General features: G+C 49.2%; 1 protein-coding gene across 3 annotated transcripts; it reads left to right on the top strand.

The window, feature by feature from the left end:
• Positions 1–8461: 8461 nt before the first annotated feature.
• On the top strand, positions 8462–20322 carry SERPINF1 (serpin family F member 1). Of its 3 annotated transcripts, none has more exons than XM_041726767.1 (8): positions 8462–8613; positions 12568–12659; positions 14523–14721; positions 15359–15514; positions 16339–16542; positions 17723–17865; positions 19256–19466; positions 19931–20322. In XM_041726767.1, exons 2-8 carry the CDS (start codon positions 12576–12578, stop codon positions 20188–20190), a joined length of 1257 nt encoding a protein of 418 aa, XP_041582701.1. In that variant the 5' UTR covers positions 8462–8613; positions 12568–12575; the 3' UTR covers positions 20191–20322. The 3 variants fall into 3 exon arrangements, with proteins under 3 accessions (XP_041582701.1, XP_041582702.1, XP_041582703.1); XM_041726768.1 differs by having other exon boundaries at positions 8508–8633; XM_041726769.1 differs by lacking the exon at positions 8462–8613 and adding an exon at positions 11783–11895.
• Positions 20323–20418: the final 96 nt, after the last annotated feature.

Here is a 20418-nt window from a genome sequence, read left to right as displayed (position 1 = left end):
GCTGTTTTGATGTCACTCTGCTGGGCATGGGCTGGAGCAAAGGGGCTGAGGGAGGCAGGAGGGCCCTGGCGGCACTGAGCCTCACGCTGGGCCCTGACAGCACACAGCAGGCGGCCCTCTCTGCCACGTTTGTCCCCTGGCCACCCGCCAGCTCTTCCCCGGCGCAGTCCCCTCTGACCTTGCCAGCCCTCTCTGCGGCCAGCTCCATGCCAGCCGGGCTCCACTCTCTCCAGAGGCCTCAAGCAGCCATTAACAAGGGTGGCTCAGAATAGCGCTGGCCTCCCAGTTTGGAGAAAACTGGCAATTAGGGAGCTTGTGGAGTTTCTAATTACATGTCAGTCCTTCTGGCAGGGGCAGGCGCCCGTCAGCCAGGGACAGGCTGCAGGGAGCACTGGTTCCAGCTGGACGCTGTCAGTGCCTAAGGATCTGGGGGAAACAGTTGGGCCCACCTTGGCCCGGGGCCATGGGTGGTATGCAGGGCCACGTGCGTGGGCCCTTATCTGTGGGTACAGGGTGTCCCTGTGGCCGTGGCCACCTGAAGCCCTGAAGTGCAGTGGTCAAGAGCAAGTGCCCAGGATGGACTCTGGCTTCCTACAAACCAGCAATGTGGGGAGACAGGTGAAATCGATGATGAGGCAGAGGGTGGTTGGTTAGAGCTGTGGTGAGAAATAGAGCAGGGAAGGCCTCCCTGAGAAGGTGGTACGGGAGCAGAGACTTGAGGCAGGTGAAGGCAGGCATGATATAAATAGCCAGGGCAGAGTTCCTGGGTGGAAGCATGCTCAGAAGGTTCAGGATGAGCAGGGGGTCCGTGGAGCTAGAGGGGAGGGGTAGGAGTGAGTCAGAGGGGAACATGTACTAGTGCTTTAGGGCCACTGTAAAGACTGTTGTTTTTATCTTAGGAGTAAGAAGTAATTGGATAGTTAAATTAGGAAGCCACCAACTTAATTTCACCTTCTAAATCTTTCTCAGCTCTCTCCTCTCCATTCCAGGGGTTGCCATGGATCAAGTCGTCACTCCTTAGGCTCTCCCTAGGTGACCTCCTAGGTCTCCCTGCTGCTGATCTGGCTATGGCACCTGCATCCCCCTGCAAGTCCTCATCAGAGCCTGTGTGTCCAGCAGTGCTTCAGGCTCTGGGGATGGGCAGTGGGCAAGCAGACAAGATCCCTACCCCCCAGAGCCTAAATCTGGAGGTAGAACAGTCTAGACAATAAAAAGTTAACACTGTCTAATGAAATATAGTGTGCCAAGTACAGAAGTCATAACTGTACCTGAGCTTCCCCTCCGCCCCCCCGCAAATAACTGTACCTGAGCTTAATGAAATTTCTCATGAACCAAATACCCCTGTGCAACCAGCACCCACATCAGGAAACACACAGTTAGTACTCACCTCCTGACTTCTAATAACAGATTAATTTTTTCTGGTTTTGAACGTCATGTAAAGGAATCATATAGCCTGCTCTCTTGGGTCTGGCTTCTTTTGTTTAACCTCACATTTGTGACATTCATCTGGGTTGTGGATGGCAATAATCCATTCACCGTGGAAAGCTTTTAATTGAGGGGTGCCAGGCAGCCCAGGTGGCTCAGCAGTTTAGCGCTGCCTTCAGCCCAGGGTGTGATCCTAGAGTCCCAGGACAAAGTCCCATGTCAGGCTCCCTGCATGGCGCCTACTTCTCCCTCTGCCTGTGTCTCTGCCTCTCTCTCTCTCTCTCTCTCTCTCTCTCTCTCTCTCTCTGTGTGTGTCTCTCATGAATAAATAAATAAAATCTTTAAAAAATAATAATTGAGGGGTGCCATGGTCTGATGTCAACTCTAGAAGGCTCACTTGGCTGTGTGTGGAGAACAGAATGTAGAGAGACAAGCATAGGTTAGCAGGAAACAGACATAGATGGTGTTGGCTGTAGAATCAAGGAAAGTGGTCAGAATGAAGAAATATTTTGCAAGCAGTGCTATGGAATTTGTGCCTAGTTTGTACAAGATGTGAGGGAAAGGAAAGGCTCAAGGATGGTGGGGTTCATGGTTCAGATTCCTGGATTTTTCTTTTGAAAAACAATTTTTTGAAAAAATTTTATTTGAGAGAGAGCAAGAGCGAGAGAGATCACAGAAGGAGAGGGAGAAGCAGACTTGCCACTGAGTGGAGAGTCTAATGGTGCTTGAGCCCGGAGTGCTCGATCCCAGGGCCCTGAGACCATGATTGGAGCCGAGGGCGGAGGCTCAACAGACTGAGCTGCCCAGGCACCCTGAGAAAATGGGTTTTACTGAGATGGAATCAGAGTGAGGGACAGATTTTGGGACTGGAGATTTCTTTTTTTTTTTTAAGATTTTATTTATTTATTCAGGAGAGACACAGACAGAGAGAAAGGCAGAGACACAGGCAGTGGGAGAAGCAGGCTCCATGCAGGTAGTCCGATGTGGGACCTGATCCCGGGACTCCAGGATCACACCCTGTGCCAAAGGCAGGCACTAAACCGCTGAGCCACCCAGGGATTCCCTGGAGATTTCTTTCTTTCTTTTAAAGACTTTTTGCAGGAGAGACACAGAGAAAGGCAGAGACACAGGCAGAGGGAGAAGCAGGCTCCCTACAGGAAGCCTGATGCAGGACTTGATCCCAGGACCCTAGGATCATGACCTGAGCCAAAGACAGACAACCACTGAGCCACCCAGGCGCCCCACAACTGGAGATTTCTATTTTGAACATGTCATGATTGAAATACCACACTAAAAAAAATAAATAAATAAAAATAAAAAAATAAAAAAATAAAAATAAATAAAAGAAAGAAAGAAAGAAATACCACACTAATGTAGATGAACATAGCCTACCTAGGACACTTCAAGTTATGTCTCTGGTTCTACTTTTGTTCTGAGGAATGTTTAGATGATAACATTATATGTTCATCCTACCTACCGGGCACCCATATGGATTTGTCAGATAGGCTATTGGATATCTTGATCAGGACTGGAAGAGTGTGGGATGCCTGGGTAGCTCAGCAGTTGAGCGTCTGCCTTTGCCTCAGGGTGTGGTCCCGGAGTCCTAGAGTTCCGGAGTCCCAAGATCGAGTCTCATATCGGGCTTCCTGTATAGAGCCTGTTTCTCCCTCTGCCTCTCTCTCTCTGTGTCTTTCATGAATAAATAAATAAAATCTTAAAAAAAAAAAAAAAGGACTGGAAGTGTGTATTTGGGAACACACAGATGCATTTAAAGTCATGGAACTGGTGGAAGTAACCTAGGAGGAGATGGAGATGGAGAGAAAAAGGAGCCCTGGGATCAAGTGAGCAAAGGAGACAGAAAAGACACAGCATGTGAGGTTCTGGGGGCGGGAATGGAGAGGCAGAGTTTCAAGAAGGAGGAACAGTTTGCTCCACCGCCTGCTGCTGAGGGAAGAGATGTCCTTTCGGTGGTCAACATGAAGGTCACCCACAAACTTGGCAACAGCTGTTTCAAAGGAGAGATGGGCACAGACTGAAGCTGAGGACGGAATGGAGCCAAGACAGGACAGACACAAGAATAAATAGCTCTTTCCCTCATGGCTGTGAGGGAGAACGGAGAAATGGGCAGTAGCTTTAGGGGATGTGGCCTAGAGGAAGTGTCACTAAAGAGGAGAGTGACACAGGATGTTCGAAGGCTGTGGGATGACCCTCAGAGAGGGATACATACATTATGCAGGAGAAGGGCTACCACAGGGCAAAGCCATGGAGAACACAGTGGAGGCCTTCTCCTTTGGCAGGAGCAGGATACCTTTCATGACAATCGGAGGAGACATGAGCCTTTCTTTCTTCCTTCTTTTTTTCTTTTCTTTCTTTTTAATGTTTTTTTTTTTTTTAAGATTTTATTTATTTCTTCATGAGAGACACACAGAAAGACACACAGAAAAAGGCAGAGACACAGGCAGAGGGAGAAGCAGGCTCCATGCAGGGAGCCTAACATGGGACTCGATCCCAGGTCTCCAGGATCACACCCCGGGCTGCAGGCGGCGCTAAACCGCTGTGCCACAAGGGCTGCCCTTTTTCTTTCTTTCTTTCTTCCTTTCTCTTTCTTTCTTTCTTTCTTTCTTTCTTTCTTTCTTTCTTTCTTTCTTTCTTTCTTTCTTTCTTTCTTTTTCTTGTTAAAGATTTTATTTATTTATTTGAGAGGGAGAGAGAGAGAGAGAGCACAAAATCAGGAGGAGGGAAAAGCAGACTCCCCACTGAACAGGGAACACCACCTGGGACTCGATCTTGGGACCCTGGGATCGTGACCTGGGCCAAAGACAGACACTTAATGGACTGGGCTACCCAGGTGCCCTGAGATGAATCTTTCTTCCTAAGCTCATGAAGTAATTGGAGCAAACAAAAAGGTATAATCAATTGCATAATGCCATTGCTCAGCAGATTGTTGATATAAGTGTCTTCCCGTCATTATTTCTCAGGGCTGTAAGACTTTTCCACCTCTATCCAGTTTGCTGTTGACGGACATGCGAGGAGCTTCTACTTTTTTCTTTGTTGTTGTTCCACTGCAAATAGTGCTGCGATAATGTTCTTGTACAAGCATACTTTGTGCACATATATGGAATTTTTCCAGCACACATGCCTAGGAGTAGAATTGCTGAGTTGTGGGTTTGGGTTTACCCATCTTTAACCTGCCAGGGCTGCCACATATTGTTAAGCTCAGCTTTGCCATATGATGCCAGATTCTTCTTCAAAGTGGTTCTATCAGTTTACATTCCCACATTCTCACCAGCAGGGCAGAAGAGTTCCTGGTTGTCCACATCCTCACCAACACTTGGTCTTTGTCAGATGTTTAGATTTTGCCCATCTGATGATTGAGAAATACGCTCATCATATTGTGGTTTTATTTTTTATTTTACTTTTTAAAGATTTTATTTATTTGAGAGAGAGCATGAGATGGGGGGCTGAGGGTGAACAGAAGAAGAGGGAGGAGAGGGAAGAGAGAGGAGAGGGAGAAGAAGGCTCCCCACCCAGCAGGGAGCCTGACACCGGGCTGGATCCCAGGATCCCGGGATCACGAAGTGAGTGGAAGGCATCTGCTTAACTGGCTGAGCCCCCGAATTATGATTTTAATTTGTATTCCCCTCCCCTGGTGAGGATAAAGCATCTTCTTCAGAAGCTTATTGGCCACTTAGGATTCTTCTCCTGTGAATTACCTGGGTCTATGTTTCTGTTGAGTTTTTATTTTTTGTACTAATTTATAGTGTTTTCTATATTACCATTCATAATCTTTTTTGTCAGTTACCTCTGTGTAACAAATATTTTATCTCAGTGTGAAACTTTTGTTTTCATTTTGTTTTATGGTATCTTTCCCTGAAAATAAGTGGGGTTTTTTTCGGTTGTTGTTTTGTTTTAAAGATTGTATGTATGTATGTATATATTTATTTATTTATTTGACAGCACAACCAGGGGGAGCAGCAGGCAGAGGCAGAGGGAGAAGCAGACTCCCCACTAAGCTGAGAGCCTGATGTGAGACTTGATCCCAGGACCCCAGGATCATGACCTGAGCCGAAGGCAGATGCTTACCCAACTAAATCACCCCAGGCCCCCCTGGAAATAAAATTTTAACTTTACTGTCAAATTTATCAATCTTTTATAATTTGTGCTTCTTTTGATGTCTTGTCTAAAAAAAAAAATCCCCCTTTTTAAGTAGGCTCCACCCTTAGTGTGGAGTCCAGTGTGGGGCTTGAACTCATGACCTGAGATCAAGATCTGAGCTGAGATCAAGGGTTGGAAGCTCAACCGATTGAGCCACCCAGGAGCCTGTAGTAAAAAAAAAAATAATAATAATAACAATAATCCTCTTTACCCAGAGATCACAAAGGGATCGTCTATACTTTTTCTAAAACATTTACCGTTTTTCCTGTTGTATATATATGTTTGTATTTGCTTTTTGAGGCATTAAAAATATTTCTGAATAAATAAAAATCTTAAAAAAAAAAAAAAAAAAAAAAAAAAGGCAGCCCCGGTGGCGCAGCGGTTTAGCGCCGCCTGCAGCCCAGGGCGTGATCCTGGAGACCCGGGATCGAGTCCCGCGTCTGGCTCTCTGTATGGTGCCTGCTTCTCCCTCTGCCTGTGTCTCTGTCTCTATGAATAAATAAATAAAAATCTTAAAAAAACATTTCTGAAAGGATACACAGGAAAGAGATTACAGCAGAGGTCTCCAAGAAGTGGATTCAGGTGACTACAGATCACAGTGAGGAGGAATGTTTTTCAACTTTTCACTGTTTACCTCTTGTTGTTTTTGAGTTTCAAAGCATGTGAACAAAATGCCTATTCTTTTCCTTTTTTAAAAAACGATTTTATTTATTATTTATTTGAGAGAGAGAGTGAGACCACGAGCAGGGGTAGAGGCAGAGGGAGAAGCAGGGAGCCTGAAGTGGGACTCGATCCCAGGACCCTGGGATCATGACCTGAGCCGAAGGCAGATGCTTAACTGACTGAGCCACCCAGGAGTCCCACAAAATGCCTATTAAATAATTTGAATAGAAAGTTATTAAGAAAAGTTCTGCAGAAACAAATTGAAGCTGGACCTTACGCTAGCTAGAGCTACTTTTTGTGTGTGGTGCAAGATAGGGATCCAATTTTCACTTGTCCACATGGATAGTTATTCTCTTCCTGCTTTTCTGTGCTTACTTAGCTCATTCTTATTCACCCTTCGAGATTCAGTTTAGGTACATATATTCCGAGCACATTGCCACAATACCCTACAAAACAGTGTTGTCCAATAGATATACAATGCAGACTACATATATGATTTAAGGTTTTCTAGTAGTCACATTTAAAAAGTGATATTAAAAAAAATTTTAAAAAGTGATATTAATTTTAATAATGTATTTTATTTAACCCAATATATATAACCAACATAAAAATTATTGAGATATTTTACATTATTTTTTCATACCAAATATCCAAAGTCTGGTGTGTATTTTACACTTATAGCAACTCAGACTAGCCACATTTCAAGTGCTCTGTGGCCACATGGCTAGTGGCTATTGTGCTGGACAGCGTGGCTATAGAGACTGCTATGATAGGATGTGTCACATTACAGTGGAATGCTCTGTTCTCATACCAGCCTGTGATTAGTCAGTAAATTTCTGCATGACACTGAGTCTTATTCATCTTTATCTTCCTCCTCCTCTGCAAACCTAGTGCTTTGCAGAGAGTTACTCCATTTTTTGTTGAAAGGATTGAACTCTGACTGTTGATACATTTTTTTTTCTTACACGAAGCTGAACCTTGCCCACTGTAAAGTTCTACCCAGGGGCTCTAGCTCTGCTTCCTGGAGCCTCATATGAGATGATGTTTGAATTTTCTCTTCATTCAACTAAGTATCCCAGAGCACTCTCTATCCCTTCTCTGAGCTCTCCTCTGACCACTGGACTTTTGGCCAGCACTCCTACCTGTCTAGAAAGCATTTTGTTCATTTTGTTGCACTGTTTAATACACTGTCAGTATTTTATTTGTTTGTTTATCTATGATTTTATTTGTTTATTCATGAGAGACACACAGAGAGAGGCAGAGACACAGGCAGAGGGAGAAGCAGGCTCCATGCAGGGAGCCTGATGCAGGACTCGATTCCAGGACACTGGAATCATGACCTGAGCTGAAGACAGACGCTCAACCACTGAGCCACTCAGGTATCCCAACACTTTTTTCTTTTAAAGATTTTATTTATTTGAGAGAGAGAGAAAGAGAGTGAGAGAGAGAGAGAAAGCATGAGGAGGGGGAGAGGCAGACGGAGAGGGAGAAGCAGACTCCCCACTGAGCAGACATGGGGCTCCATCCCAGGATCCAGAGATCATGACCTGAGGCAAAGGCAGATGCTAAACCATCTGAGCTGCCCAGACTCCCCTCCCATGTCAGTATTTTCTATTCACAACCACACTGCATGATCCTAAGCATCCCAGCTGAGCAGAGCCTCAGTATTGTCCTGTCTAGGTGACCTCTATTTTGCCTAGGCGGTGCCACGCACACACTTGGCCTCCCCTCAGGACTAATGGTTATAGCATAGCTCAATTCTTCCTGTGGTCAGATATTTTTTCCACTGGCCTTTCTGATTTTCAGAAATCACAGAATTCCAGGGCTGAACAAGCAAATCAACATCCCAGTTCCATCCCTCCATTTTTCAGCTAATGAAACAAACGGAGGACTGGGAGAGTTGTCTCGACCCAAATCCTGGTTAGTGTCAGAGCAAAGGACCAGGAAAAATTGAGAGTCCCAGCACAGGCCTGGGGTTTGCTCTGCTCTGACTTGCCTTCCAGGCCTCCTCTGGAAGACTCTTCCTCAGTCCTGTCTCCCACCCAAGTTGGCCAGGGTGCCCCGTGGGGGTGCGACCACAGGCAGGAGGAAGGCCCGGGTCCTGAAGGAAGGTCTGGTGGAGGAGCCAGGGTGTGTGAATTTGTGTGTGTTGGGGGTGTGGGGTGGAAGAGTGGCAGTGGGTTAAAGTCAACATCGGGCAATGATGCAATCACAGGATCCGAATTGAGTGCAGGCCGCTTTAAGAGAGGAGTAGCTGTAATCTGAAGCTTGCTGGCCTCTGGATTGGGAGGCGCAGCAAAAGCTCTGGTGCTTGCTGGAGCCCCTCAGCCTGCAGACCTAGGCTGGCGCAGAGCTGCAGCACACCCACAGGTAAAGCAGCTCCCAGTCAGGTGAGAGTGTCTGGAGAGGCTCTCCTGGGAGCACTCCTGGGAGAGGACGAGAGGGGTGCAGGGAGAGGAGGTGGGGAGACAGTAGCTCCTGCAACTTGGGCACCAGGGTGAGAGGATGAGACTGGGCAGAGGGAGTTGGGGCTCAGAAGGCCAGGGCCCAGTTTTCCCCAAACCCCACTGCACCACTAGGGGAAGAGGCTGGAAAGGCTTTTGAATGAAGTGGGTGGGTAGCAATGGAGGAGGGCGGTGGTGGGAAGGAGCTGGGAGCGCAGCTGCTGGGCCAGGTCTGAGCAGCACCTGGGGGAGGAGGACCCCCCAGCCCCGAGGCAAGGAGACTGTCCTAAAGCTGGGCTTCCATGGGGCAGTCGGGAGGCGGCTGTCCTGTAGTCCAGCCTTGGCTGGGGCTCAGCTCCTTGCTGCTTTTTCAAAATCAACTGGTGCTGATTCCCAAGCCAACCCCTGGCGTGTTGAGCTCTGCAGAAGACTGGGAGGAAGGACAGCTGGGTCCTTCCATCCAGCATTCAGCCCTTCTCGGTGGCCAAATTAGTTGTTAGTGAAAGCTGGGAGACCAATGGGGCTTTGGCATCTTGCAAACAATGACTGCTATTTAGTTCAGCCAGTGTTTGGGGCTTGGGGGCTCGGCGGCCCCTGCTGGAGAGAACAGCTGCCCGCATCCTTTCCGCTCCCTGGGGTAAGCCACAGCCAGCAGAGGCTTTCCAGAAACCTTGTCACTGTCTGGCCCATGCCTGTCCACCAGAAGTTCAGCCCCTAGCTCAGGGTAGGAGGGGAAGGGGGCCCGGGAGTTCTTCTAGGGCTGGATCTCCTGGGAGGTGGGGTGGAGGTGAAACTCATGGGTGCCCTGGTCCAACTCACTCACGTTCCAAGACTTCAGAAGGAACACTGCCTGGAGACTGTTTGGGTCACCATGGGTGGAGTGGGCCTGGGGGGGACCCCTCGGAACCTTTCTCCCAAAGCCAGGGGAGAGGGTGGTGCCCTTCCCTGCACTGCCCAGGAGGTCCACTGCCATGTGGCTTTAGGCTGTGTGGTGCTGGGAGGAGGAGGAGGGATGGTGTTTGTCTCACAACTGGATTTAATCTGAAACACATGTACTGGCTCAAATGTATCCTCTCAGCTGGAAGGCAAGGTCACAAAATCCCAGTTCCTTGTGTTTCTTGATTTGGGTAAATGTGGCAGAAAGGAAGGTCCGACCTTGGCCCAACAGGGAGAATATCTACCTCCTCCCCATATCCTCCCCTTCCTGGTAGGACAGGAGTCTGGCTTGGATACTGCCCTTTGGCCAGGATGGTATCATTGTCCCCGTGCCCCTGGCCAGGCGTCGGCTGCCTGCCCTCAGGCCACAGAACAATCACCTCAGGGCGTTGAGTGGGCTCAGAGGGACCTCCAACCCCATGCAGACTCTTACTCTCTGCCCTCTCAGTGACCTTTTACGGGGCCCTCCATAATCTCTCCACTTCCCTCATCCCCAGGGTTTGAGGTGGAAGACTCAGAGGTGCAATTAGTACTACAGGTCCCAGCAACTGGCTCTGGGCTAGCTGTGGCCCCATGTGCCTTCCACTGCCAGGGTCCCTCACCTTATATTCAGTCCTCAGTGCACCCACATGGGGACAGTGATCCTACAATCTGGGGCTGGGGCTGACTATAGGGATGGGATTCCTACAGAGAAGGTTTGACCTTCAAGGGCATTTGTTTTTTTTTTTTAAAGATTTATTTTTATTTATGATAGTCACAGAGAGAGAGAGAGAGAGGCAGAGACACAGGCAGAGGAAGAAGCAGGCTCCATGCACCGGGAGCCCGACGTGGGATTCGATCCCGGGTCTCCAGGATCGCGCCCCGGGCCAAAGGCAGGCGCCAAACCGCTGCGCCACCCAGGGATCCCCTTCAAGGGCATTTGAACTGTGCCCTTAGTTCCCTTAAACACTCTGCCAGGCTGACCCCTGTGTCCCTCCTATCTCGGGTCCCTACCCCGGCCAGAGGCACTAGAGCTAACGGCTTTTCCTGTAGCCTTGCCGCCTATAAATCTCACGGAATTTTGGGTCTCTGATAAACCAGTCTGCTGAGGCTCAGGCAAGAAGATTCCTGCCAGCTCTGGGGTGGGGCTGGCGGGTGGGGAGAGCAGCTGGCGGCCTCTGTGGTGTTAAAGGTCTCTATCTGGTACTGCAGACAGCTCTTCCTGCTGCCTTAATGGAAGATTTCTCCCTGAGCACCCAGGGCAACTGTGCAGGAGAGCAGCTGGCTGAGAACGAGGAGTCTGGGGGGCTCATTCTAGGACACAAGCTCCAGATCCAGGTTTGGGAAGAAAGCTGGGCTAGTTACCCCTGGCTGTCTAGCCATAAGCTGAGCAAGCTCTGGAGGCGGTCTCTTCTTTTGTTGCCTTTCATCTCTACAGTGTTGTCCAGTGGATTATCTGTCTTGATTCTAAGGACTTCGGCCAAAAATCACACACCGCACTCCCAACTTTCCTATTTGTTCTGAGAAGTCAGGAAAGTATGTGTGCTGAGTGTGGGGAAGGTTTTTTGCAGGTATATAAAAGGATGACAATGAAAATGCTGGAGACCCTCGGCCTGGGAGTGTGTGTGTGTAGGTGTAGGGGAGGTGAGGGGTAGGGGAGGCGGATTATCAATTGTTGACAGAGCAGTATGGATGGAGGGAGGACATGGGCCAACCAGAGGTCCTAGTTGCTGAGACTTTGTCCCACTTTTTAAACAGAAGACCTCTTGGAAGATCCTACCTGTGAAACCCCTCTAGCTGCCTTCATCCCCTCCCACTCCAGGGGGTGAGTTCATGGATGCAGCAAGTGCCAGGAGGCTGAGGGAAGGTAGCATACCTAGAGCTCTGGACCCAGATTTCCTTTCTCCCTTGTGGTCCAGGGGCCAGAGAGCTGGTCAGAGGAGGCCACTGCTGGGGAGGTGAAGGGATCTGGGGTTGTTTAACCTGAAGCATAGAAAGCTCTGAGGGTGTAAGAGCTTTTTTTTTTTTTTTTAAAGATTTTATTTATTCATGAGAGATAGAGAGGCAGAGACACAGGCAGAGGGAGAAGCAGGTTCCCCGTGGGGAGCCTGATGTAGGACTCAATCCCAGGATCCCGGGATCCCGCCCTAAGCCGAAGGCAGATGCTCAACCACTGAGCCACCCAGGTGCCATCGTAAGAGCTATTTTTGAGCTGGTCGGGGGAAGAGGACCTGGGATTTCTGGAGAGTTCACCTGCCTCTGTACTGTTCAGTTGTAATCCGTATTACAATAGGTAAGAACTATTTGGTTTCAATTTCACAGGAGAAGACATTATGACTTAGAGAGCTATTAAGACACAGAATTGAGATTTAAAACCCGGCTGTCTCACCCTAGACCCAGTCTCCTTCCCAGGATAGAAGAACTATCCATAGAGAACTATCTGAGAAGGGAATGGGTCCTTTATGAGGCCACAGGTTCTAGGCCAGAGCAATTCAAGAAGAGAGTCTGAGAACCTCCTGGGGATAGCAAGGAGCTGGACCAGCTGTCTCCATTCTCTGTATTCTGTGATTCTATGTATGGGAACTAGGTTCTGTCCCATTTGTCCCATTACAAATCCTATGTAATGAGCTAGTCAGGTGCCTCTAGGGAAAAGCCTTGCTGTGCACACATCCGCACAGAGGAGTCCACTGCTGGATCTCCGCAGCCCTGGAGCTTTAGGTCCAAAGGTCCCTGACACACACAGCGGGATGAAAGCACAAGTTCACCCTGGGCCCGTAGGCCACGAGGCAGGTGGAGGGGCTGCAATGTGCTGAGAGGGAGGGACTGTCAAATTGAGGGTCCACTTCCAGCCTGGGGAGGTCAGAGGCGAGGTGCCCAGACCTGTCAATCTGCTCCCCAGCCAGGGGGGCCGGCAGAGCGGGGCAGTGGCAAGGGAGACAGCTCGCCGCCTCTTGCTTTCTTGCAGGTCCCAGGATGCAGGCCCTCGTGCTACTCCTCTGGACCGGAGCCCTCCTGGGGCACAGCAGCTGCCAGAACGATGCGGGCGGCCCCCAGGAGGTCAGGGAGGTCAGGGGTGGGGTGAACTGGGGTGCCGGCAGTCTCTCAGCAGGCAGCATGAGGATGGGGCAGGCGCCCAGGTTTGGCCTTGCTGCACAGATAGGGCCTTGACTTCTCCTTCAGCAAAACAAACAGAAAGCATCTTGCTTTTCCTTTCAGAGAACATGGTGGAGACAAAAATAAGACCCTAAAAGGTGAAAATTGAAGGAAGAGTGTAACAAGCCCGGGAGGTCCCTTCAGTGAGGACCTTTTCTCATTACCTTCTGTTACTTGTGGGTCTCAGTGGGCGTGGTCCTGGATACTTGTTCCTTCTTTCCTACCCAGAGGAAGCATCATCAGACTGCAGAGGCAGATGCTGAGAAGCTTATGCTAAGTGACAGTGAGGGGCCAGGGCAGTCTGGGCATGCTGGCTGGAGCCCTGGGCTTTGTTGTGAGTTCTGAGTTTGAATTCTGGCTCTACCTCTCACTTAGCTTTGTTACCTTAGACAAGTCTCTTTTACCTGAGTCTCTTTCTTACCTATAAAATGGGATTAAAAATACCTATCCTGGGGTATCCAGGTGGCTCACTTGCTTAAGCATCTGACTTCAGGTGAGGTCATGATCTCGGGGTCCTAGGATCAAGCTTCATGTCAGGGCTCCCTGCTCAGCAGGGAGTCTGCTTGGAAAATTTTTTCCATCTGCCTCTTCCCCTGCTTAAATGAACACGTATACTCCTTCTCTCTTTCTCTCTTTTTTTATTTTATTTTATTTATTTATGATAGGCACACAGTGAGAGAGAGACAGAGGCAGAGACATAGGGAGAAGCAGGTTCCATGCACCGGGAGCCCGACGTGGAATTCGATCGCGGGTCTCCAGGATCGCGCCCTGGGCCAAAGGCAGGCGCTAAATCGCTGCGCCACCCAGGGATCCCATCCTTCTCTCTTTCTCAAATCAAGATTTTATTGATTTTTTGCACGCATTGAAGGGAAAGGAGAGGGGCAGAGGGAGAAGGAGAAGCAGGGCCCCTAATGAGCAGGGAACACGATTTGGGGCTCCATCCCAGGACCCCTGAGATTATGACTTGAGCTGAAGGCAGACACGTAACCTACTGAGCCACCCAGGCGCCCAATATAAATAAATCTTTTTTTTTTTTTTTTTATAAATAAATCTTTAAAGAAAAACCAAAACTACCCTTGGAAGGCCATTGTGGCTAGTCACTTACTTTTTACCTATTGAATACCTGCTCTGTAGGGGCTGGGGATGGGTGGAAATATAAGACTCATTTCTTGCCTTCAAAGAACTCAGGCTTCTGAGGTATCAGATACGTCAACAAGCATGAAATGAAGTAACTCAAATGAAAAGAACTAGCGCAGAGCCCGGTACATGGTAGCTGATTAACATGTATGTGGTAGTTGACCCTGTAAAAGCCTCAGAAAACCAAAAAGGCCTTCAGATTGCAGTGATTGGGGAAAAGTTGGGGTGGAGATGATATGTGATCAGGGCCACAGAAGACAGTGTGGTGGTGAGGGGATCACAGCCAGGTCAGGTGGAGACCTGGGAGCGGTAAGGAAGGGGAACAGACAGGCAGCTTGCTCTGGTCTGAGAGCTGGGTTCCTTGGAAGGGGCTCTTTTCTAAGAATGTTACAAGCCTGAGGCTCACAGGTCATTAGTGTTTGACCCCGGTTAGCTCATTTCCATTTGGGGCTGCCTGTCCCCAGTCGAGAACTCCTGCGTAATCAGGAAGCCCACTCTCCTTCCAACATAAGGCTACACATAGGGTGTTCGGGCAGGATGTCTCTAAGGGGCCAGACTGACGATCCCACTCAAAGCAACGAGACCAGTCACGCATGGCTCAACTCTGACAGCTCGTGTACTCCAATCCAGGACTCTCCAGCTCCCGACGCGACAGGGGTGCCCGTGGAGGAGGAGGACCCCTTCTTCAGGGTCCCCGTGAATAAGCTGGCAGCAGCCATCTCCAACTTCGGCTATGACCTGTACCGCGTAAGGTCCAGCTTCAGCCCTGCTGCCAATGTGCTGCTGTCACCACTCAGCGTGGCCACCGCACTCTCTGCGCTCTCGCTGGGTGAGTCCTCTGAGCAGAGGGCCCCCGGGGTCCTGGAGCGGCCCGTGGCCTCTGCACCAACACGCTTCTGAGCCCTAGAGGCCCTTCCCCTTATGGAGAGGCAAAGAGGTGCTGAGAGAACGTCCCCCCCAGGGTCCCCTGCATGAACCTACAACCCATCTCACTCCACGGGGGGCACTGAGCACCTGCTGACTTGGACCATGGCCTCAGGACCACTTATTGACGGGATGACTTCAATGTTCACTCCTTACACGGGCTTCTGGGTGCCAGCCATTCGGCTAGTTCTGGCCTAGCAGGCCTGGCCTCTCCCTCGCTCAGGTCCCAGCTGAGGTCACGGGGGGTGGGAGGGGACTAATAAACAGGTAACTGGAAAACATTCTGGTAAAAGCCGTGACGGCAGAAGTGCAGGGCTTGTACCCTTCACGCCTGCCCTTGTCGGTCTCCCTAGGCCCAATGCCCTTAGCCTGCTTGAGGAATCTGTTTTTCTTCCATTGCCTTCAAATTTCTTGCCCACCTAGCATGTCTCCAGGATGAACAGTGAAAGACTGAGGGCAGGGCAACCCTGTCCTGTCCCGGAGCCGCCCCGACCTGGGCCCTGGTGGCGTTACTGAGGCTCCCATCCTTGTCTGTCTGGCAGGAGCGGAACAGCGGACAGAATCCACCATTCACCGGGCTCTCTACTACGACCTGATCAGCAACCCGGACATCCACAGCACCTATAAGGAGCTCCTTGCCTCTGTCACTGCCCCAGAGAAGAACTTCAAGAGTGCTTCCCGGATTGTCTTTGAGAGGAGTGAGTCACCCGGCCTGGGACGCTTCATGCTCCACAGGCGGATTCTTTTTTCTTTTCTTTCTTTCTTTCTTTCTTTCTTTCTTTCTTTCTTTCTTTCTTTCTTTCTTTCTTTCTTTTTCTTTCTTTCTTTTTTTAAGATTTTATTTATTCATGAGACACACACACATAGAGAGAGGCAGAGACAGAAGCAGGCTCCCCACAAGGAACCCGATGCAGGACTTGATCCAGGATCCCGGGATCAGGGCCCGAGCCGAAGGCAGACGCTCAACCCGCTGAGCCATCCAGGGGTCCCTCTTTTTTCTTTCTTTCTTTTATATTTTTATTTATTTATTCATGAGACACACAGAAAGGCAGAGACATAGGCAGAAGCATGATCCCCGTGGGGAGCCCAATGCGGGACTTGATCTTAGGACCCCAGGATCACAATCTGAGCCAAAAGCAGACACTCAACCACTGAGCCACCCAGGCGCCCCAACAGTGGGGGGGTCTTTTTTTGCTCAGGCTGGGCCTGGCCCTGGTGGCAGGAAGGGGCCCCATGGGCTCCGAGAGGATCAGAAAGAGGAAGTAGACTGAGGGAGACAGGGAGAGGGGCGAGGTAGGGTGGTAACCTGAAGATAAATGGCCATGAGTGAAGTACATTGTTTCCTGTCCAGCGCCCGGGAAGGCTGGCATGACGTCTTGGCAAGTCATGGGAAGTCACTAGGCAGGAAGTCAGGGCCTGCTAAGTGGCAAACCAAAACCTAAGCCTGGCATGCTCTCAAAGGGCGGATGCTGCTTCGCTTTCACTCCCAGAGCACGCTAACCTCTGTTCCACCTCTCCCCAGAGCTGCGGATAAAATCCAGCTTTGTTGCACCACTGGAGAAGTCCTATAGCACCAGGCCCAGAATCCTGACCGGCAACCCTCGCTTGGACCTTCAGGAGGTTAACAACTGGGTGCAGGCCCAGATGAAAGGGAAAATTGCTAGATCCACACGGGAAATACCCAGTGGAATCAGCATTCTCCTTCTTGGTGTGGCTTACTTCAAGGGTGAGGGTTTCACTTCTCTTTTGGTTCAGGGTGGATGGTAGGTGTCAGAGAGGATGGGGAAGGGGGCTGGCAAAGACACAACTCAGCAGTAACTCAGAAGCGAAGCCAGAGGACGAGCTGGGAAATGCGCTTGCTCAAGGGCTCTGCACTTGTCATCAAATCCCAGGCGAACAGGCTGTGTGTGTCTACAGAGTATAAGAGGCCCTGAACAAAGACTAGCAGAGAGAAGAAATGGCTTCCCCTCGTGGGCCTGTTTGGGGTGGGCACTGTGAGAGTCTGGCTGGAGTCAGATGAGGGTCAAAGCCCAGCTGGGCCTTTCCTGGCTATAGAACCCTGCACAGGCTTCACAGCCTTTCCCAGGCCTGTTCCCCCACCTCTAACACGGATGACACACTTACTCCAGAGGCTGTTTCTGTTGTCTCCTGTCCTCACACCAATACGAGTGCGGTGCTCAGGGGGACAACAAGTATTCAACAAACCATTGTTAGTTGTCTAACAGCATTCTGCTGTGGTGATGTGCCCAAGACTACTCCACAGGCTATGTGGGCCTGGCCCCATTCAGATTAAGGCCTGGGTGGGATTTGGGGCAACCTCTCCTTAAAATGCTTTATAACAGTCTATCAAGCAGTAACAGTGGACCCCTGACCCTAAGAAAACTCCTATCTGAAGCACTGATCTCCAGAAAGTGAGAGAAGCCATTACCCAGGCCAGTGTATCAAAACTCACATTAAGCGAAGGGAGGTTGGGTATCACCTCACTGTGTGAACACCGACCAATACCTCCACCTCTCTTAACTTCAGTCCTTTTCCAGATGTGAGAGGGGTGATATTTGGGTCCCTTGCAGCTCTGACCTCCTTTGATGCTGTCCCCCAGACAGCTCACTTCAGGAGACACCAGTTGACTTCCCTCCCAGGCTATCAGGACTTCTATGATTCAGATGTTCAAATCAATAATTCCTCCTGAGTATCTCCTCTCGAGTCTATATATGGAAGGTATTCAGGCCTTAGACATTTTGTGGTTCAGCCCGCACATTCTGAGATAGAGCTATTCCCGGATGTGTTGGGGTCTCTAAGATTCCTTTAGCTAGGCAGCTTTCAACAATAGGCTTTGGTCTCCTGGCATGGTCCCAATGCCTGTCTGGTCTCCTGGGGCTCAGGGCACTCCATTTGTTTCATTCCAGGGCAGTGGGTAACAAAGTTTGACTCCAGAAAGACTTCCCTCCAGGATTTCCACTTGGATGAGGAGAGGACTGTGAAAGTCCCCATGATGTCAGACCCTAAGGCCATCTTACGCTATGGCTTGGACTCTGATCTCAGCTGTAAGGTCTGTAGGGGCCGGGTGAGTGGTGGTGGTGGGGGGACAGAGACAGGAAGAATAGCAGAGTGGAAATAGGATGCCCTTTGGGATGGGACAGCTGTCTAAATTCTACCTGCTATGTGGCTTCAGCAAGCCAATAGCTTCTCTGAACCTTTTTTCTTAGAATGAAGAAAGATAGGTATTGAAACTTATCCTCTTAAGGTTTATTGTAAGGATTAACAGATAACGTGAAATGGGCCAAGACTGGGCAACTCACGTATTGGTATTTTCTTGTCTTTTTTCCCCTTCTTCCTCTGTCTCTCCTTTTTTTTATTTCTTTGGCGGGGGGCGGGGGGGATTTTTTATTTCTAGAATTCAAAACCAAACTTAAAAAACTGCCACATACTCCAAATTGCTGGCATTCTAAGTTTTTCACATATACCTGACACTTTTAATTTGAAGTCAGTAGTTTTTAAGCCTTTTTCCTTGAGAATCTGATGAAATGCCTAAAACACTTGAGAGGAAAATGCTATATATGCACACACATTTCTGCATATGGTTTCAGGGGCTGTTAGGACTCCTGATGCAGTTTGTTCCATGGACCTTAGGTTAAGAACCTCTGCTCAGAAGATCCATTTTATTACTTAAAAAAAAATATTGATTTATTCATGAGAGAGAGAGAGAGAGGCAGAGATACAAGCAGAGAAGAAGCAGGCTTTCTGCAGGCAGCCTAATATGGGACTGAATCCCGGATCCCAGGATCACGCTCTGAGCCAAAGGCAGACGTTCAACTGCTGAGCCCCCCAGGTGCCCCTTTATTACTGTTTTTTTTTTAATAAAATATTTTATTTATTTATTTAAGATTTTATTTATTTATTCATGAGAGAGAGAGAGAGAGAGAGAGAGAGGCAGAGACACAGGCAGAGGGAGAAGCAGGCATCATACAGAGAGCCTGATGTGGGACTTGATCCAGGGTCTCCAGAATCACGCCCTGGGCTGCAGGCGGCGCTAAACCGCTGCGCCACCGGGGCTGCCCTTTATTACTGCTTCTATGTTGCTCCATTCAACACTCCCACTTGTAGTTCAAGGCTCTGTACAGAATGGATGATTAGTAAATATTGGCAGACAATCTTTGGGAGAAAATACTGACCTGAAATTCAATTCTAGCTCCTCAGAACTACAAGAGAAAATTCTTTCAGCACTTAACTTCAGTTGGCATTAGGCTGAGGTAAGAAAAGACAAAAACCTACTTTTTTGAAGAAACCTCAGTAGATCTCTTGCTGCTAGAAGGCAATGGCCAAGAGGGATGGTTGTTAAATAGAGGTTGAGGAAAGCATGGCCAGGGACTCACTGTAGGAGGGGAGAAGGTAGCTTGGAGTGTGTGTCTAACTCACATGCTCCCTCCCTGCTGTTTCAGATTGCCCAGCTGCCCTTGACCAGCAGCATGAGTATCATCTTTTTCCTGCCTCTGAAAGTAACCCAGAACTTGACCCTGATAGAAGAGAGCCTCACCTCTGAGTTCATTCATGACATAGACCGAGAACTGAAGACAATTCAAGCAGTCCTGACCATCCCCAAGCTGAAGCTGAGTTATGAAGGCGAAGTCACGAAGTCCCTGCAGGAAATGAGTATGTCCACAAGACCACAGTGCTTTCTTGGGGGGTGGATTGGGTTGAGCCTTTGAGCTTTCTGCCTTGCTAAGCAGAACTTGAGGAGGATTCTCTGGCCTTGTGGGGAGGCCACGGATGATTCCTTAATTCTAGTAGTGCTGGAGGGAAAGACTGAACTGCTTCTCTTATCAGGCACATTCCTCAGCCCCATAAGCATGTATCTTGCAACAGAACACTACCTCTCAAGATGGGTCTGTTGAGCTGGCCTCTAATCTTAACCTCACTTGCTGTGTGCTCTTGGCAAGTCCCTTAACCCCTACCCAGCCCAGAGGTCTACATACCTTACAGAGGGGCCAAGTGGTGTTCTACTCCCAGTTTGCCTGCCTTCTTGAGAATCAGGATTTAAGCACCAGGACTCTATTCTTCCACAGGGTGTTGGGTAAGGCAGGGTTTTTAATGGCAGTCTCTCTCAATTTCTGCAGAACTGCAATCCTTGTTTGATTCACCAGACTTCAGCAAGATCACAGGCAAACCTATTAAACTTACCCAAGTGGAACATCGAGCTGGCTTCGAGTGGAACGAGGATGGGGCAGGCACCACCCCCAGCCCGGGGCTCCAGCCTGCCCGCCTCACCTTTCCTCTGGATTATCACCTGAACCGACCTTTCATCTTTGTGCTGAGAGACACAGACACAGGGGCCCTTCTCTTCATAGGCAAAATCCTGGACCCCAGGGGCATTTAATGCTCCAGTTTTTAATGTTCCAATACCCTAGGAGAACAAAACCCTCAAGGGATGGCAGATGACATATTACATGAAGGCTGCCCCTACAATGGTTTCAGTGTATACTTTGCAATAAAAGTGCTTTATCCTTAACATTTGTTGCCCTGTTCCTCCTCCTGTTTTGAGCTATGTTAAGTTTAATATAAAGTTAAATAGCCCTTTAGTGATTTGCTGGTTCTTTACTTATAG

Source organism: Vulpes lagopus, chromosome 12 (assembly GCF_018345385.1).
Source record: "Vulpes lagopus strain Blue_001 chromosome 12, ASM1834538v1, whole genome shotgun sequence".
NCBI classification, from domain to species: domain Eukaryota; kingdom Metazoa; phylum Chordata; class Mammalia; order Carnivora; family Canidae; genus Vulpes; species Vulpes lagopus.
The sequence above is the reverse complement of the archived record's forward strand: the minus strand, read 5'-3'. Positions and strand labels throughout refer to the sequence as shown.